General features: G+C 43.6%; 1 protein-coding gene across 1 annotated transcript in view; it reads left to right on the forward strand.

Moving 5' to 3' along the window:
* Window positions 1-20,386, forward strand: part of LOC125462029 (zinc finger matrin-type protein 4-like) — a 363,061-nt gene that overhangs the window by 107,321 nt on the left and 235,354 nt on the right. Inside the window, exon 4 of the mRNA XM_059653003.1 lies at window positions 10,678-10,837. Within this exon, the coding sequence (XP_059508986.1) occupies window positions 10,678-10,837 (160 nt within the window). The remainder of the gene's footprint in view (window positions 1-10,677; window positions 10,838-20,386) is intronic.

The following is a 20,386-nucleotide window of genomic DNA, read 5'->3' on the forward strand; positions in this document are numbered from 1 at the left end:
TATTTGCAGATGTCCATCCTGTTGCCAATATGAAACAATACTCATGCCCTCAAAGATAATCTCTTTGGATTCTACTCTTATGGTAACGCCAGGAAGCTACAAAATCTGGTGAAATCTTCAACAGGTTGTTCCTCGGCCAGTTTTTCAGAAATTGCTTGTTCAATAACTAACATTTTTAAGTATTGCTGGAAAAAGGCAGTTTTTTTAAGGTTTTCAAATGGCTCTTGTCATAATTATTTGCAAGAATATCAAAATAAGTAGAAACCGAACATATATACCACATAAGAAGAGAGAGCTGATTGGTTTGCCAGTGAACTCGGATTGGTGAAGCATTGCTGTGAAAATGCACGAGCTAATGGTGAATAGCAGTTAATTACCAGGCTTTGTTTAAATGTTAAATCAGGCATGTTTACTGGGCTTGATCAGGGACTTGCCCTGAGAACTGAACTGGCGAATGGCTGTGAAACATGCGCAGTGTAAAAACATCAGAGATAATGGGAACTGCAGATGCTGGAGAATCCAAGATAATAAAAGTGTGAAGCTGGATGAACACAGCAGGCCCAGCAGCATCTCAGGAGCACAAACTGTTGCTTTTATCTGCAAAGAATTTGGCCCAGCTTAACAATATACAAAGCTTCCAGTACGCACAAGTGCACCCCACTGCAGGCACAACTGACAATCCTAAATTGTTTGGCAATATACCTGTCCACATATGCAGGATCATCCAGCAAATGTTGTTGAGATGCCAATTAATATCCAATGTGTTTTGCAAACACGAACTGGTCGATTTTGGTCAACATCCTGCTTCTTACAGATAGTCAAAGGAAGTTGCTACTTGATACAATCTGCCAGCCTTTGGAGTGCATGCTCCACATAACTGGCATCACACTGGCATTGAAACTCATGTACCACCTTAGTCATTTGTGTGAAAGACAGAATGTCCTTTCTATTTGAAAGCAGCATCCTGGTCATGGGTAACATCACTTGTGCTGCTACTGCGTCGTGGCAACATGCAACAACGTGTGAAACTAGCTGTTTCAATCATTGAGATACCTTAGCATCCACCCCCTCCACACCCCCCACCCCCAAGACAATCAGAGATAGACTAGGCACATTTCACAATGACAAGTGACAGCCCGGGGATCACTCGTGAATTCATATGATTTATGGCGATGAATGATCTGGTCAGGGTAACCTGCATGGCCATGAGTTTCCATATTAAAACAGTTTCTGACAGTGAAACTGAAATAACGGCACAGAGGCCGGTATTCAGTCACCTAGTCACCCTTTATTTACATGTGCACTATGCATGGACTGTAACCCGACAGCTCAAAGCCATTCCCTAGAATGAGGAGACCTTCTGAATCTCCTGTTTATATCTGTCAGACAGGGCTTCCTGGTTGGCCCAGATTAACACTGCCATTCAGGAGTTTCATAGATATGTTCCTTTTGGATAGGAGCGCCTGTCTCCATTTCACTGTGTGCATAGGGCCTCACCAAACTGAGAGCCAGAAAAGGTGGGGTGAATACTCACCACATAATGAAAACTTCAGATGTCTCTTTAGAGGGAAAAAAAGTCATTTAATCTGCTTTAAAAACAAAGATACCTGGCTGTCAATCAGTAAATCAAATTAATTAGAACTGTATTCTAACCTTCTAAAACAGACATCCTGGGCTTTAATCAATTCATAGGTGAAGTGGCAGGCACTTTTCCCAGTAGTTGGTTTGCTGGAAGAATATGACCTGAAATCCGAACCAGATCGTCAATTTTAATGATAACAAGGTGTGGAGCTGGATAAACACAGCAGGCACTTTGTTATCTCGGATTCTCCAGCGTCTGCACTTCCTATTATGTCTGATACAATTTTAACCTCACTGCGAAGCCTCTTCCAGGGATGCCTAACCTGAAGAAGTTACCCTCCTCCCTCTGGACAGACCTCAAGGGATCTCTCTCCCACTGCAAATCTCTCGTAATCTCTTTGGCCTTGAAACTGCTCGACCACGTCCTGAAGCAAACCAGTCACGTTTGGACATGGAGCAGTTTTTCCGCCGCCTTCGCCACCTATCTTCTCCTCTATCTATCTTCGATCCGCCAACCCCCCTCCCTATTTATTTCAGAACCCTCTCTCCCTCCCCCTTTTCCGATGAAGGGTCTAGGACCGAAACGTCAGCTTTTGTGCTCCTACGATGCTGCTTGGCCTGTCATGTTCATCCAGCTCCATATTTTGTTATCTCAGATTCTCCAGCATCTGCAGTTCCTATTATCTCCGTCAATTTTAGTGAATCACAGCAGAAGGTACTCCATCACCCTGCAACTGAAGTCCTTAGCACACTGGCTTCTTGGGATCTGATCATGTGCCTTGACTCATTGTCCGTGTGTATGCATATATTTGTATCAGCTTTGTAGATATCTAATGTAGATGTGAGGTGGTCCTGTTGAATTCTAAGAACTCACTTGGTGTGGTATAAGAATACATCCCTCCCTGTATCAATCTTATAGTTTGATGTGTGTGGTTGTTGAAGAGAGACCAAGACCATGCCTCACATTTTTATTGTGAGGCTTCTCTTGAGACTTCTCAAGGGCTACCTTTTGGTCTTCAGCAGCTACATTTTCATTCACATGAACCCATTTTATAAAGTGATGCAGTCGCACAGTAACAGTATCTTATTTGTTAACATATCAGGTATTTAGGTTCACATTGAAACATAATTAGAAGTGTTCATCAATATCCTCAATAATAACTACACAAGAAAAACATTTATTTGCTATAACCATAATATTTAAGTGGGCACAAAAGAACAGGCATAAGTTAGCATTAGACGTTTTTATTTTCAAATTAATTGTCACACACTTCAACATGAAAAAAGCTATCACCTTAAACAAAACTTCACAGACCATGAAGTCGTAGTTAACTGTTTTCAAAACATTTGCAGAAAACTGAAATATTGTAATAATGCAGTTACTACCTATTTTACTACATCTTAGATCTGAGCCTCAGATTTAAATACAACAATTAGCATGTGCGCATTGTAGCAGGATCTGTTATATTTTTACAAATATGCTAACTCTTGAATTTATGCAGCCTTAAGCTAGACTTTCCACATTCATTTGGAAGGAATTCATTATTTCAGTTATTTAAAGCTTCCTTAGAATCGAGTTAGCTGCATTTTCCTTTCTTTACAGATTTTCAAAAGATTATTTCTCAGTTGTAGCTTCCATGATCCCTTGCCCCATCCTAACGCCCTTCACTAGCCTCCTCATCCACCCACACCTATTTTACAGCTACTACCCCCAGCTCCCCACAACCCTGACACATGGCCCCATCCTGAACCCAGAAGAGAGCACTCCTTGATCTGGCAAAAGGCTCTCATTCCCTGTTTCAACATAATGCAGCCACTGATCCCTGTCTTGGTGAAAGCCTCCCGATTCTAGCCTCAGCCAAATGGCCTGAAGCCGGCCTTAGCTCGAGGTTTCTGATCCTGGTCTCCACTCAGCTCGGCCCTGACTTGCTCTCAGGACAAGGTCTCCAATCCTGGCCCTCAGCTATATTCTCCACCAGTGAGTCCCTCACTGCTGTCCCTGCCCTACCAAACTACTCACTATCCTTCTGTTCAATGATAGGCTCAGTGGTGAACAGGAGAGAAACAGTCTATGATTCAAGGAGAAGCACCTCACCAGTTCCTCCCACCTGTTCATGAGGAGTGAACTTTCACTGATCGATCCTCTCTGTTGGTGGATTTCCCAGAGCATTTGGTGCGGATTCTACCACTACCCCTGTGTGGGGAGGCAGTGGCCTAGCGGTATTGTCTCAAGACTATTAACCTGGAGACATAGTTGATGGTCTAGTGGCATGGATTCAAATCCCACCACGGAAGATGGTGGCATTTGAATTCAACAAAATATCTGGAATTAAAAGCCTAATGATGATCATGACACCATTGACATGAAAAAATCTATCTGGTTCACTAATGTCCTTCAGGGAAGGAAACTGCCTTCCTCACCTGGTCTGGCCTACATGTGACTCCAGACCCACAGCAATGCGGTTGCCTCCTAACTGCCCTCTGGGTCATTAGGGATGGAATAAATGCTGGCCTTTAGACAGTGATGCACTCGTCCTGTGGATGAATTTTTAAAAATTTAAAAATTAAAATCTGTGGTCCTGGGTTTGAATCCTGCCATGGCAGGTGGTAGAATATGAATTCAGTTTAAAAGTCTGGATTTAGAAGTCTAACAATGATGATTAATGTCCTTTAGAAAGGCGATCTGCCATCCTGGCCCAGTCTGACCCATGGGTGACTCCAGGCCCACTGTAATGTGGTTGACTCTCACCTGCCATCAGGCCAGTAATGTCCACATTCTGTCAATGAATAAAAAAATGAGCCTTGTTCCTTTCTTTCTATAAACCTACTTTCATTCCCCCGCGCAGAAGGATTCATACACAGGGGAATGGGACAAAGAGTTTTAACGTGCAGAGAAAACCTGTCATTTATAAAGCAATCATGAAATCAAAGGTAACCTGTTCAGTAAATTCGCATTAACATTTGTTCTCGCTGTGAGATTTGTGTGCCTCTGCATATTTGATGCACTTTGCATAATGACAGTTCATCAAAACATTTCCCTCAGATCTGCATTTACTCAGGAACTCGTGGAGATTTGCTTTAATTCCGATTAGAATTCCAACTGTCAAACATGGTCGTTATGTTTTCACAAAATCTTGGAAGTGTGGAAACCCAGCTGCATTGCCTGTCGATTGTACATATTATTGACAGAGCTTTGCACATCACTCTTGATGGCTTCAGTGCTGCTAGGTCTTTGTGCGAAAAAACCCGCTGAATTGAAAAGCCATATGAGACAATCAACACAGGGCAAACTTTAGTACTTCTGTGCTACATTCGCAATGAGTGCCCCGAACCCTTTTTACGCCCAGAGCATTCCTGTTAATCAAACTACATGCCACCCAGTCCCATTGACAGAAAGAATTTGCATTTCTATAGTGATTTTCACAACCTTGGGACATCCCAAAGCATTTTACAGCCAATGCATACTTTTGGAGTGTAGCCACTGGTATAGCAGAAAATGCTGCAGCACCCACAAATATTAGTGTGATAATGATTAGATCAATGTTGGTCATGGTGGTTGAAAGCAAAATTTTGGTCTGGACACTGATCTTGAATGAAAACCGAAAGAACTGCGGATGCTGTAAATCAGGAACAAAAATGAAGTTGCTGGAAAAGCTCAGCAGGTTGGCAGCATCTGTGAAGGAAAAAATAGAGTTAACGTTTCAGGTCTGGTGACTCTTCCTCAGAGCTTCCTGTGTTCTGAGGAAGGGTCACCGGACCCGAAACGTTAACTCTGTTTTTCCCTTCACTGATCTTGAATGACCTGTTGCAACCATTTCCAAAATGAATTCTGCAATCCAATGAGGCAACATATAATGGAAACACCACGTCTGAAAATTGTCCTCATTTCTTTCCATGATGGAACTCCCAACTGATCTAATCTCTTCTCATTTAATCACACCATGTAGAATTTCAAAGGCCAACTGTTTCTCATCAATTGTTATTGTGCATACTCTTGTTTTGATGGGTCACGTTGTGCTCCTTCTCACTGTGATCACAGGGACTTCCTGGGAACCAATTGCTTCCAATTCATTGTCAAAAAATTGAATTGTGATGGAATAAGTTTACCGTTACTTCACCAAGCACCCAGGATTCTGCAAAGATTCTCCCAGAGCCGTGAGGTCTGTACTCATATCCCAATAGGTGTAATATAGCTGTCTATAAAGCCAGTTCTGGTCTTCCTCATGTGCTAATAGCAGGCAGTTGAAATACTGACAAAGAACATATAGCACTGACACGGGCCATTCAGCCCTGTTAGTCCATGCTGTTGTTTATACTTCAGATGAGCCTCGTCTTCAGCTCATCCTCTCATCATAACGTAACATTTCTTTCTCCCTCGCATACTTATCCGGCTCCGCCTTTAAAACCAGCTGTACTGCTCACCTTATCTTGTAATTCCACATTCTCACTGCTGCCTGGGTAGCTGGTTTATAAAATGTAGCATTGGCTTCTTTGAAGAGCCCCATAGATTAATGTTCTGCTGTTACTCAGTACTATTTTTTTCCTTTCTTTGTTCACAGGATGAGGGCATCACTAGCTAGGCAGCATTTATTGCCCATCCCTAACTATGAGCCAACCACATTGCTGTGGGTCTGGAGTCACATGTAGGCCAGACCAGGTAATGATGGCAGTTTCCTTCCCTAAAGGATATTAGTGAACCAGGTGGGTTTTTCCTGACAGTCGACAATGAATTCACAATCATCATTAGATCCTTAATTCCAGATATTTATTGAATTCATGTTCCAGCATTTGCTATGGCCATATTTAAACTAAGGTCCCCAGAATGTTAACTGGGTGTCTGGATTAACAGTCCAGTGATAATACCACTCGGTCAGTTGCTGTTAATCATCACTGTTAATCCAAATGTTGCTCCCAGCGACATAAGCAACAACCTTGCATTTGCCACCAGTGATTGTATCATTCTAAGAGTGTATCAGAAGGAATTGGACACATGATGGATTGTCTTAAGGGCACTTACACAAAGTGTAATTTGCATGCATCAGCTGTGGTTGAATGGATAGCCTCTGAGGTCCAAAGTTTGTGGGTTCATAGTCCCGTTTCAGTGTAACAGTGAGGGAGTGCTGCACTCCAGGTGTAGCCCTTTGGATGAAACATTAACTACGCAGGATGTAGAAGGGCACAGCATTGTTGTCGCTTGCATTGACCATGCATATACTTGTGGGGCCGCATGGCCTGTTTCCGAAAACTACGTTATTTCCTAAACAACTGGCGTGACAAGCAAATGTCTCTCTTTTACTTTACATCTTAATTGCAAGCGAATTTGAACAGTCCAACAGAAAGTGCCAAAACTTTCTATCCTCTGAACTGACCTAAGAGTTTGTGTACATCCTTTCTGTTTCCCAGTGAATGAGCCAGAGAAAGTCCATAATTAGAGACAGGAAAAGAACAATATTTTCAAGCCCCGTGGTCTATAAAGGGTGAATGGTCAGGAGGCTAACTTAAGTGAGGTCCAGAGCAGGTGGGATTTGAACTCAATCCTTGGCACAGACGTTGAATACAATAGTTAGTTAACAACCCAATACAGTTTAACAGAAGGAGGCCATTCAGCTTCTCAGGCCCTCATCCATCATTCAAAGTGTGCAGAATTGACCTGTGCCTTCATTCTATCGATCTGATCGAACTTTATATACATGAATGCTCTTGGCTACACCGTGAATGTAACAATCTCAGCTTAAAAAAGGCTCATCAAGCTTGTATCTCCTACTGTTTTGTTGGACAGAGAGCTACAATTCTACCACCTTCAACGCAAAGAGTTTCCGAACTTACCCCCGAATGACCGGCCTCTTATTCTAAGATTACTAGGTTTATCCCGGAACTAGCCTTTACATTTCTTTCAAATTCAAAAACCTCAGCCAAATCAATGTTAATGCTTTTAGGTTTCTGGGAATGCAAACACAATTTCTGTAATCTGTCATCATAAGCAAACCCTTTATTGGACACCTGTTAGCAGTTTCAATGAGATAAACTTTAGATGTAGATTGTCCTCAGACATTCTGCTGTTCTTCCCTTTTGGCCCATCCTGTCTGTACCTGCTAGTTACAAGAGCCTCATCACATCATGTCAATCTCATGCCGCATGCTTTTTCCATACCCTTTTCACTGCCCCCACTCCCCCCAACTCTCCTCAAGTACGCCAAAAAACAGTGGCATCAGGGTTTCTGATGAGCTTCAGGTCAGGTACAGTAACACGGCATCAGAAAGCCCGGGACATTCAAGTCTAGGAACAGGCTGTTATCAGGATGAAGATTGCCTTGAGTAAATTCCTAATGGCAGTGATGGGATGATCAGTGATACATCTCATTACGGAGATACTCAGGTATAAAACATCCACTTGCTTTTGATGCTCAGAAGCTAACAATTCAGAGTGAAGATTGACAGTGCGTTGCACTGAGTGTTTGCAGGTTGACTGATTATATGGGACTAGGCTGCACATGTTACCTTCAGGTAATACAGTTTGCTTTCACATGGTCAATTCAATAAAAGAAAACCTTATATAACTTTAGCAGTGTCAGTTAAGGTTCAGTGCTCGCACTGTCATCTTTTTCTCATGGAGGATTGTGTGACTTTGGAGCTGTGCACTCCAGAAGCCGGTGGGGACGAGTCATTGAATTTTTTTAAGGTCAGAAATCGCACAACCCCAGGTTATAGTCCAACAGGTTTATTTGCAAACACAAGCTCTCAGAGCCTCAGGTCTTCTTCAGGGGTGAGTAAGGTTTCGAAAGTTTGCGATTTCAAAGAAGCCTTTTGGACCATACCCCGGTGTCATGTGATTTCTGACCTTATCCACCCCAGCCCAACACCGGCACCTCCACATCATTAATATTTTTAAGACAGAGACAGATAGATTCTTGTGAGGCTGTGTCGTGAAAATCAATCAAGGGGTACGTGGGAATATGGGACACGAGTAGATCGTCATATTGAATGGCAGAGCAGGATTGAGAGGCCGAATGGACTATTTCTGGTTGTAATTCCTGTCCGTGCCTGTGTATCTCTGAGTCAGAGGATTGTGTATTAGAATCCCATTCCAAGGACTTAGGTGTGCAATGCCACTCCACACTCCCATTGCAATACTGAGGGAGTGCTGCACTATCAGAGATGACACATTTCAGATGAGAATTGAAACCCTGACTGCCTTTTCAGGTGCATTGAAAAGATTCTGTTTGAAGAAGAGGAGGTGTCCCGAACAATATTTATCTCCCCTGTGTCACAGAGTCAATGAGTCATGGAGTCATTCAGCGCAAAAAGAGACCCTTCAGTCCAACCAGTCTGTATTGAACATAATCCCAAACTAAACTAGTCCCACCTGCCTGCCCCTGGCTACATCCCTCCATACCATTCCTATTGAAATGTTGTAATCATACCCACATCCACCACTTCCTCAGGAAGTTCAATCCATGCGCGAACCACCCTCTGTGTAAAAAAAGTACCTCTCATGCCCTTTTTAAAGCTCTCTCCTCTCATCTTAAAAATATGCCCCCAGTTTTGAAATTCCCCATCCTGAGGAAAAGACAACTGCCATTAACTCTATCAATACCTCTCATTATTTTATAAACTTCTATCAGGTCACCTCTCAACTTCCTGCTCTCCTGTGAATAAAGTCCCAGCCTATCCAGCCTTTCTCTACAACTCAACCTTCCATACCTGGCAACATCCTGGTAAATCTCTGCTGAATGCTCTCCCCAGCTTAATTATATCCTTAATTGGGTGACCGGAACTCGACATAATATTCCAAAAGGGGCCTCGCCAATGTCCCGTACAACCTCAACAAAATGTCCCAACTCCTATAACTCGAAGCACTGAGAAATGAGGACAAGCATGCCCAAATGCCTTTTCAACCACCCTGTCTCTGTGTGACACAAACTTTAAACAATTATGTGCCTGCAACCCTAGGTCCCCCTGTTCTACAAGGCTACCCAAGGCCCTATCGTTAATTATATTAGCCTTATCCTGCTTTATTGCACCAAAATGCAATACCTGACATTAATCCAGGTTAAACTCTACCTGTCATTTTGCAGCCCATTGACCCATTTGATAAAGATCTCTCTGTAATCTAAGAAAACTTCTTCACTATCTACTATGCACTAATTTTGGTGTCGTCCATGAATTTACTAACCATGCCTTCTATATTCTCCTCCAAATCATTTATATAAATGACCAACAACAGAGGACCCACAACGGTTCCCTGTGGAACACCGCTGGTCACAGCCCTCCAGTCTGAACAGCAACCCTCCACCATTGCTCTCTGTCTCCTGCCATTAAGCTGATTATGTATCCAATTGGCAAGCTCAGCCTGAATCCCCTGTGACCGAACTTTACTAATTAGACCACCATGTCAAAGGCTTTACTAAAATCCAAATAAGCAACATCTACTGCTCTGCCATCATCAACCTTTTTGGTAACTTCCTCAAAAAACTCAAGTTTGTGAGACACGGTTTTCCTTGCACAAAACTATGCTGATTATGCCTAATTGATTTTTGCTTTTCTAAATGCCCATAAAACCTACCCTTTGTCATCACCTGCAACAATTTACCCACAACTGAAGTCAGACTCAGTTTCTCCTTACAACCTTTCCTAAACAGAGGTGCAACATTAGCCACGCTCCAGTCGGTAGGCACCTCACCCTTAGTCATAGATGATACAAATATTTCTACAAAGGGCCTCCTGCAATTTCTCCCCTTATTTCCGACAATATTCTGAGATACATTCTGTGATCTCACTGCCTAGATTAATTGGTTATTATCACATATGCGGCTTCTGGGAGCTTGCTATGCAAGTCAGGTGCTTCATTTCCGACTTTATTGTAGAGTTCAAAAGTACTTCATTGGCCCTAAAGTGGCTTGGGTTGTCCTGAGGTTGTGAAGATTGCCACAAAAATAAACGTCTCTCAATTTTATTCATGTTACTGAGACGCATTTACAGAAATTGAAGTCTCTTTCAGTGCCTGGTGTATTCGGGCAGATATACATTCTTGTTTTTGAGATCAGGTAGTTTAATAATCCTTCTCTTTTCCTCTCTGTGTCTCTCCTTCTCTCCCCAGGAAAGCGATGATGGAGAGGTGGATAAAAACAAGTGCTGCACGCTTTGTAACATGTTCTTCACCTCAGCTATTGTAGCGCAGTCCCATTACCAAGGCAAAACGCATGCCAAGAGAATGAGGCTGGTTCTGGGGGAGCCTCCTGTACCTCCCAGGACAACAGGTAAGCCTCCTTGGGGACATCTCGACAAAAATTGTGTAGTTTGAAGATAGCAGCTGATTGACTGCTTAGTGGTCGACATCCAAACACAAACATCACAGATGCCTGCGTATAGTCATCACCAGGATCCTCTGGGGATGTTCTGTAAATTAGGAAGTGTCCACTGTCACCCGCTGTGATGCCAGAGTGGGACATCATGGGTTCAAGCCCCCAAACTGTAGGCTGAAATGCAGAATTGAAACACACTCTCCCAGTGCAAGTATTGAGGGAGTGCAGAACTCTCAGAGATGCTGTGTCCCCTCACAAACACAGAGAAAGCTGTAGAAACTCAGTAAGTCTGACAGCAGCTGTGGGGAGAGAAACAGAGTTGATGCTTCCAGTCCAGTATGACTTCTTCTTCAAAATGTCGTGTTGTATAATCACGCTCACTACACATTGTGACCTACTGCTCAAGATGAAGGCTATTGACACCATCTTCTTTAAGAGTAAGAAACAGCACAGATGAATTGATCTAATGTGGTCAAGGAAAACCACCTCCTGGTGTAACTAGAAGAGTCACTTGTAGTTAATAAAATATAGTTTATTGCGTCACAAGTATAGAAATTGCTAACAGATCTGGCAGCAGTTTCTGTTATTGATTTTGAGTTTCAGCCTCTGCAGTTCCTTTAAGTTTTATATCGTTTATTGTGTATTGGCTTCTGATTCCTGGTTACATTGTCATGGAGTTCTTGAGAGGACCCAGATATTGGATCTCGTGGCCTGTCCACATTATGTCCATATGATGTCATCATGGTGGGTGCTGCTTGTGGAGTGCCTTAGTATTAACCCTTTCAGGCCCATATTCAGAGCTTGTGTTCTCCCTCGGCTGGGTGTGAAACATCTTCTGTCCAGGATTTTGAAGGAGAACGGGGAGTCTACCCTAACGTCCTATGCATCCCTCAACCAACTTGCTAAAAAGTGCTGAAGTGATCAAAATTCTTCAAGCTTGTATCCCCTTGATCTTTTGGGGGAAGCTGAGGGGGCGGGCTGGCTCCACTGAAAGGTGGCACCTTCGAGAATGGAGCACTCGCTCAGTACCAACATCAGATGCCAGCCTGCGTCCTGTGCTCAAAAATGCTCTGGGGTAGCATTTGAATGCTTAAAACCTTAAGCATTATGGACCTTAGAATCATAGAGTCATACAGCACAGAAACAGACCCTTCAGTCCACCCAGCCTGTGCCAATCATAACCCCAAACTAAACTAGCCCCATCCACCTGCACTAGCCCACCTCCGTCCAAGCATTTATCATCCTTGTACTAATCCAAATGTCTTTTAAATGTTGTAATTGTACCAGCATTCATCACTTCCTCTGGATGTTCATTCCACACACAAACCACTCATTGTGTAAAAAACAAATGCCCCCCCATGTCTCTTTTAAATCTTTCTCGTCTCACTTTTCAAAATTTGCCCCCAGTCTTGAAATACCCCACCCTGGGGAAAAGATATCTGCCACTCACCTTATCTATACCCCTCATGATTTTATAAACCTCGGTAAGGTCACTTCTCAACCTCCTACACTCCAACAAGAAAAGTCTGGGGTAGCATCTGAATGCACAACCTCATGACAATTGGGAGAGGGGAGTGTGCAGCGGGATCTGGGTGTCCTTGTGCACCAGTTGCTGAAGACAAGCATGCAGGTGCAGCAGGTGGTAAAGAAGGCAAATGGTACGTTGGCCTTCATTGCGAGAGGTTTCAAGTACAGGAGCAGGGATGTGTTGTTGCAGTTATACAGGGCCTTGGGGAGGCCACACCTAGAATATTGTGTGCAGTTTTTGTCTCCTATTCTGAGGAAGGAGGCTCTCGCTCTCGAGGGAATACAGCGACGGTTTACCAGGCTGATTCCGGGAATGGCAGGACTGATATATGAGGAGAGATTGACTAGGTTAGGATTGTTTTTGCTGGAGTCCATACACATGAGGGGGGAATCTCATAGAGACTTATAAAATTCTAACAGGACTGGACAGGGTAGATGCAGGGAGGATGTTCCCGATGGTGGGTGCGTCCAGAACCAGGGTTTACGGTCTGGGATTCTGGGTAGACCATTTAGGACGGAGATGAGGAGACATTTCTTTGCCCAAAGAGTGGTGAGCGTGTGGAATTCATTACCACAGGAAATAGTTGACTCCAGAACATTGAATGTATTTGAGAGGCGGCTAGGCATAGCACTTGGGGTGAATGGGATCAGTGGTTATGGGGAGAAAGCAGGATTATGCTGTGGAGCTGAATGATCAGCCATGATCGTGAAGAATGGCTGAGCAGGCTCGAAGGGTTGAATGGCCTCTTCCTGCTTCTATCTTCTATGTTTCTATGTTTAACCAAGTCCCAACGTATTCAGCCTCTCCCTATAACTCAAACCCTTCATTCCTCACAACATCCTGGTAGGTCTTTGCTGAACCCTCCCTTGCTTAATAGTATCATTCCAATAACAGGGAGACCAGAACTGGACACAGTATTCCAGAAGAAGTCTCACCAATGTCCTGTCCAACCTCAATATAATGTCCCAACTCCTACACTTAAAGATCTGAGCAATGAAGGCAAGTATGCTAAACACCTTCTTAAACCTTCTATTAGAGGCATGGGCACTGCTCTTCTGATCCCACACAATGTTATTACTGGAGAAATCAGATCATAGATTGAAATCTGGCTTAATGGATCATATTTTGTTTGGTTTTAGTAATGTGATCTTTCATTTAAATACAAACATCCAATGTTGCAGATTGTGTTTTAACAATAAAGCAATATGAAATAATGTTGTACAAAAGATAAAATAGAATAAGTGAAACTATTTACATATAACAGTTGTTTAAAGATTTTGAAACTCATAGGAAATCACTCACAGTATTAATCCCAACTGTACCCAAGTCCAATACTGGAACACCAGTAAAAGGATACACTTCTCTATCACACATAGGGTTTGACTTAGCAGATGCTTCAATTCATGGTCTTGAGAAAGTTTTAGCCTCTTCCTTGAGACTTCATACAACTGAGCATAAATTTTTTCAGCCTCAATTAACCCCTGTAAACCAAACACTTCTGGTGTGGAATTTTCTAACAAAACTCTACACTTCAGTAACTTATTTAACAGCTGTAAACTGCCTTACTTTCTCAGAGGATACTGCGTAACACACCGAGCTTCAGCGAAACTTCCGTAATTGTCCACTGAACCCAAAATTATTTTTAAGTTTATTTTTAAATTTTTATTAGGCTTCACCTAATCAAAAAAGAACAGTTTCCAGAACTCTCTAGATTGAAAGCTAAATGTTAACCACTTGTTTACTTTAATCAATTGTAAGATCTCATAATGAAAATAAAATCTCTATGCATTAGGCACTCTCAGACTATTTGAAGAGAAATCACCATGGCTACAGAGATACAAGTTAATCATTGAACCCTTTCAAACACAAAGATCAAAACCTACAAGACTCATGCTATTAAAATCTGTACAAATCACACACCTCACACCACACTACACACTGGCCATTATCAGATTGCCGTTTATGAGACCCTGCTGTGCACAGCTGCTCAAATCCGCACTATCATAATAATGGTGATTTTTCTAAAGTACTTCATTGATTATGAAGCACTTTGAACTGTCCTGGCACTACAGTAAGTGCTGTACATACACAAGATTTCCCTGTAGCAAAGGATAAGAACTCAACAGGATGAGTCGCCTCCTTTTAAAACTTTATGACTATTTATTTATGGATGCTGGAGCAGGCTCTGCGGCTATTAGCAGGAATATGTGTTCTATTTTAGTGCTCCTCCAAATGGAAGCAAGCTGCTGAGTTTGTCATCTGAAGAGGAGCCATTAGGATGGTTTCCAGTACCTGTAATGTAATGTTCAGACGCGGGTGTGTTGAATCTAATTGCAAGCACTTTGCAATAATGTTCTGAAGGTTAATTTTATCGAGCACCGATTTAAATTAGTAAAACATCATTCTTAATGATCACAGTGCCAAGGATGCTAACCTTTGGGAAATCAGAACTGGAATCAGTGATGTGTTGATTTCGCTGATTATTAAAAACATGTTAATTACAAAGTTCTAAAATTCCATTACTTGTTTCTGATTAAATGCTTCACATACACTTGTTTCTGCATTTTTGAGATTCTAAACTAAGGTCCTTTCATTACTCCAGTCCTGCCACTTCCAGTCACGCTTGTGGTGGGCAGTTAAACCACTCTCTAGATGATGATGTTCCACAAATATCCCTATCCTCAATGATGGAGGAGCCCAACACATCAGTGTAAAACATAAGGCTGAATCATTAGCAGAAATCTTCAGCCAATGTGTTGAAAGGACAATCCATCTCGGTCTCCTCCAGTGGTCCCAAGCGTCACACGTACCAGTCTTCAGCCAATTTGATTCACTCCGCATAATATCAAAAACGGTTGAAAGTACTGGATGCTGCAAAGATGATCGGTCCTGACAACATTCTCAGCAACTAGTATATTAAGGTAATGTCCTGAGCCCAACCATCTTCAGTTGTTTCATCACTGACCTTCCCTCCACCATGAGGTCAGAGTGGTGATATTCCCTGATGTTTGCACAAGTTCAACACCATTCACAACTCCTCAGGTACCGAAGCAGCCCATGTTCAAATGCAACAAGATCTGGACGATATCCAGCTTTTGAGCTGATAAGTGACAAATAACATTTGCCCCCCACAAGTGCTAGACAATGATAATCTCCAACAAGACATGACCTTTCCCTCGCCCCTTGACTTTCAGTGGAATTGTTCACTGAATCCCCCACTATCAACTTGCAAGGGGCTCCTGTCAACCAAAAACTGAACTGAATTAACCACATAATGACAGTGGCTACAAAAGCAGGTCAGAGGCTTGGAATCCTGCAGCAAGTAACTCACCTCCTGACTCCCAAAAGCCTGTCCACCACCTACAAGGCACAAGTCAGGAGTGTGATGGAATACTCCCCACTTGTCTGGATGGGTGCAGCTCCCACAACACTCTGGAAGCTTGCCACCATCCAGGACAAAGCAGCCCGTTTGATCGGCACCACATCCACTCCCCCCACCACCGACGCTCAATCGCATCAGTGTGTACCACCAAAAGATGCACCACAGGAACTCACTGATCCTCCTTCAACAACCCCTTCCAAACCCACAACTCGTACCACACAGTAAATGCATAAGAAATGCCACCATCTTTGGATTCTCCTCTGAGTTACACATCTCCATTCCTCCTGTGTTGCTGGGTCAAAATGCTGGAATTCCCTCCCTAACAACATTGTGGATGTTCCTCCTCCCTAATGGCTCATGAAGGCAGCTCACCACCAGTTTCTTAAGGCAATTGTCAACAGACAATAAATGCTGGCCTTGCCAACATAGAACATAGAACATTACAGCACAGTACAGGCCCTTCGGCCCTCGATGTTGTGCCGACCTGTCATACCGATCTGAAGCCCATCTAACCTACATTATTCCATGTACATCCATATGCTTATCCAATGATGACTTAAATGTACTTAAAGTTGGCGAATCTACTACCGTTGCAGGCAAAGCGTTCCATTCCCTTACTACTGTCTGAGTAAAGAAACTACCTCTGACATCTGCCCTATATCTTTCGCCCCTCAATTTAAAGCTATGCCCCCTAATGCTCGCCGTCACCATCCTAGGAAAAAGGCTCTCCCTATTCACCCTATCTAACCCTCTGATTATTTTATATGTTTCAATTAAGTCACCTCTCAACATTCTTCTCTCTAATGAAAACAGCCTCAAGTCCCTCAGCCTTTCCTCATAAGACCTTCCCTCCATACCAGGAAACATTCTAGTAAATTTCCTCTGCACCCTTTCCAAAGCTTCCTCATCCTTCTTATAATGCGGTGACCAGAATTGTACACAATACTCCAAGTGCGGCCGCACCAGAGTTTTGTACAGCTTCACTATAACCTCTTGGTTCCGGAACTCGATCCCTCTATTAATAAAAGCTAAAACACTGTATGCCTTCTTAACAGCCCTGTCAACCTGGGTGGCAACTTTCAAGGATCTGTGTACATGGACACCGAGATCTCTCTGCTCATCTACACTACCAAGAATCTTCCCATTAGCCCAGTACTTTGCCTTCCGGTTACTCCTACCAAAGTGCATCACCTCACACTTGTCTGCATTAAACTCCATTTGCCACCTCTCAGCCCAGCTCTGCAGCTTATCTATGTCTCTCTGCAACCTATAGCATTCTTCATCACTATCCACAACTCCACCGACCTTAGTGTCGTCTGCAAATTTACTAACCCATCCTTCTACGCCCTCATCCAGGTCATTTATAAAAATGACAAACAGCAGTGGACCCAACACCAACCCTTGCGGTACACCACTAGTAACTGGTCTCCAGGCTGAACATTTCCCATCAACTACCACCCTCTGTCTTCTTTCAGCAAGCCAATTTCCAATCCAAACTGCTATATCTCCCACAATTCCATTCCTCCGCATTTTGTACAATAGCCTATTGTGGGGAACCTTATCGAACGCCTTGCTGAAATCCATATACACCACATCAACTGGTTTACTCTCATCTACCTGTGTGGTCACCTTCTCAAAAAACTCAATAAGGTTTGTGAGGCACGACCTTACGTTCACAAAACCGTGCCGACTATCCCTAATCAATTTATTCTTTTCTAGATGATTATAAATCCTATCCCTTATAACCTTTTCCAACACTTTACCAACAACTGAGGTAAGGCTCACTGGTCTATAATTACCAGGGTTGTCTCTACTCCCCTTCTTGAACAGGGGAACCACATTTGCTATCCTCCAGTCGTCTGGCACTATTCCTGTAGACAATGACGAGTTAAAGATCAATGCCAAAGGCTCGGCAATCTCCTCCCTGGCTTCCCAGAGGATCCTAGGATAAATCCCATCCGGCCCAAGGGACTTATCTATCTTCACCCTCTGTAGGATTTCTAATACCTCTTCGCTGTGAACCTCAATCCCACCTAGTCTAGTAGCCTGTATCTCAGTATTCTCTACAACATTGTCATTTTCTAGAGTGAATACTGTTGAAAAATATTCATTTAGTCCTTCCCCTATCTCCTCTGACTCCACACACAACTTACCACTACTATCCTTGATTGGACCTAATCTTACATTCGTCATTCTTTTATTCCTTAAATACCTATAGAAAGCCTTAGGGTTACCCTGATCCTATCCACCAACAACTTCTCATGTCTCCTCCTGGCTCTTCTGAGCTCTCTCTTTAGGTCTTCCCTGGCTACTTCGAGGCTCTCAAGCGCCCTAACTGAGCCTTCACATCTCATCCTAACATAAGCCTTCTTCCTCCTCTTGACCAAAGATTCCACCTCCTTTGTAAACCACGGCTCCCGCACTCTACAGCTTCCTCCCTGCCTGACAGGTACATACTTATCTAGGACACACAGGAGCTTTTCCTTGAATAAGCTCCACATTTCTAATGTGCCCATCCCCTGCAGTTTCCTTCCCCATCCTCTGCTCCCTAAATCTTGCCTAAATCTCATCATAATTGCCTTTCCCCCAGCTATAACACTTGCCCAGTGGTATACACCTATCCCTTTCCATCACCAAAGTAAACCTAACAGAATTGTGATCGCTATCACCAAAGTGCTCACCTACTTCCAAATCTAACACCTGTCCAGGCTCATTACCTAGTACCAAATCTAATGTGGCTTCGCCCCTTGTTGGCCTATCTACATACTGTGTCAGGAAGCCCTCCTGCACACACTGGACAAAATCTGACCCATCTATAGTACTCGAACTATAGTGTTCCCAGTCAATATTTGGAAAGTTGAAGTCCCCCATGACAACTACCCTGTCTCTCTCACTCCTATCAAGAATCAGCTTTGCTATCCTTTCCTCTACATCTCTGGAGCAATTCGGAGGCCAATAGAAAACTCCCAACAGGGTGACCTCTCCTTTCCTGTTTCTAACCTCAGCCCGCACTACCTCAGTTGTCGAGTCCCCAAACATCCTTTCTGCAACTGTAATACTGTCCTTGACCAACAATGCCCACCTCCCCCACTTTTATCATCTTCTCTGTTCTTACTGAAACATCTAAATCCCGGAACCTGCAACAACCATTCCTGTCCCTGCTCTATCCATGTCTCCAAAATGGCCACAACATCGAAGTCCCAGGTACCAACCCATGCTGTAAGTTCACCCACCTTATTCCGATGCTCCTGGCATTGAAGTAGACACACTTCAAACCAACTTCTTGCTTGCCGGTGCCATCTTGGGTCACTGAAACTTTATTTCGGACCACCCTACTCTCAAACTTTTCTATATTCAAACTACAATTTTGGTTCCCATCCCCCTGCTGAATTAGTTTAAACCTACCCAAACAGCCTTAGCAAATATCACCCCCCCCCAAGGATATTGGTACCCCTCTGGCTCAAGTGAAGACCATCTTGCTTGTAGAGGTCCCACCTACCCCAGAAAGAGCCCTAGGCATCCAAGAATCCAAAACCCTCCCTCCTGCACCATCCCTGTAGCCACGTGTTCAACTCCTCTCTCTCCCTATTCCTCACCTCACTAGCACGTGGCACGGGCAACAAACCAGAGACAACAAGTCTGTTCGTCCTAGCTCTCAGCTTCCATCCTAGCTCCCTGAATTTCTGCCTTAAATCCCCATCTCTCTTCCTACCTATGTCGTTGGTGCCAATGTGGATCACGACTTGGGGCTGCTTCCCCTCCCCCTTAAGGATCCCAAAAACACGATCAGAGACATCACGCACCTTGGCACCTGGGAGGCAACACACCAACCGTGAGTCTCTCTCGTCCCCACAGAACCTCCGATCTGTCCCCCTAACTATGACTACTGCTCTGCTCCTCTTCCCCCTTCCCTTCTGAGCAGCAGGGACAGACTCTGTGCCAGGGATGGTGCAGGAGGGAGAGTTTTGGATTCTTGGATAACTGGGGCTCTTTCTGGGGTAGGTGGGACCTCAACAACACCCACATTCCATTTTTTTAAACATGTTTTTCTGAAAACATATGTTTTTTGAAATTTCTTTGCTTCTTTTATTCCTTAGCTCTTAGCCCCACAACTCGCCTCATTCACAATCTTGGTGTCAGGTTTGACGCCACGCTGAGTCTCCAATGACGTTTCTGCACCATCACCAGCTCTGTAACATTGCCTGACTATGAACCCTGCGTCAGCTGTTCTTCTGCAGGAACCCTCATCCATGCCTTTGCTACTTCCAGACTTGACCATTCCAAGTGCATTCCAAGATATAGGAGCAGAATCAGGCCATTCGGCCCAAAGATGACTGCTCCACCATCCTATCATGGCTGATATGTTTGTCAACCCCATTCTCCTGCTTTCTCCCCATAACACTTGATCCCTTTATAATCAAGAACTCTGTCTTAAGTACACTCAATGACTTGTCCATTACAGCCTTCTGCAACATTGAATTCCACAGATTTCCCCATCCTCTGGCTGAAGAAACTTCTCCTCATCTCAGTCCTAAAGGTTGTCCCTTCTCTCTGAGGCTATGCCCTTGGGTCCTAGTCTCTCCTACTCGTGGAA

Source organism: Stegostoma tigrinum, chromosome 20 (assembly GCF_030684315.1).
Source record: "Stegostoma tigrinum isolate sSteTig4 chromosome 20, sSteTig4.hap1, whole genome shotgun sequence".
Classification (NCBI taxonomy): Eukaryota; Metazoa; Chordata; class Chondrichthyes; order Orectolobiformes; family Stegostomatidae; genus Stegostoma; species Stegostoma tigrinum.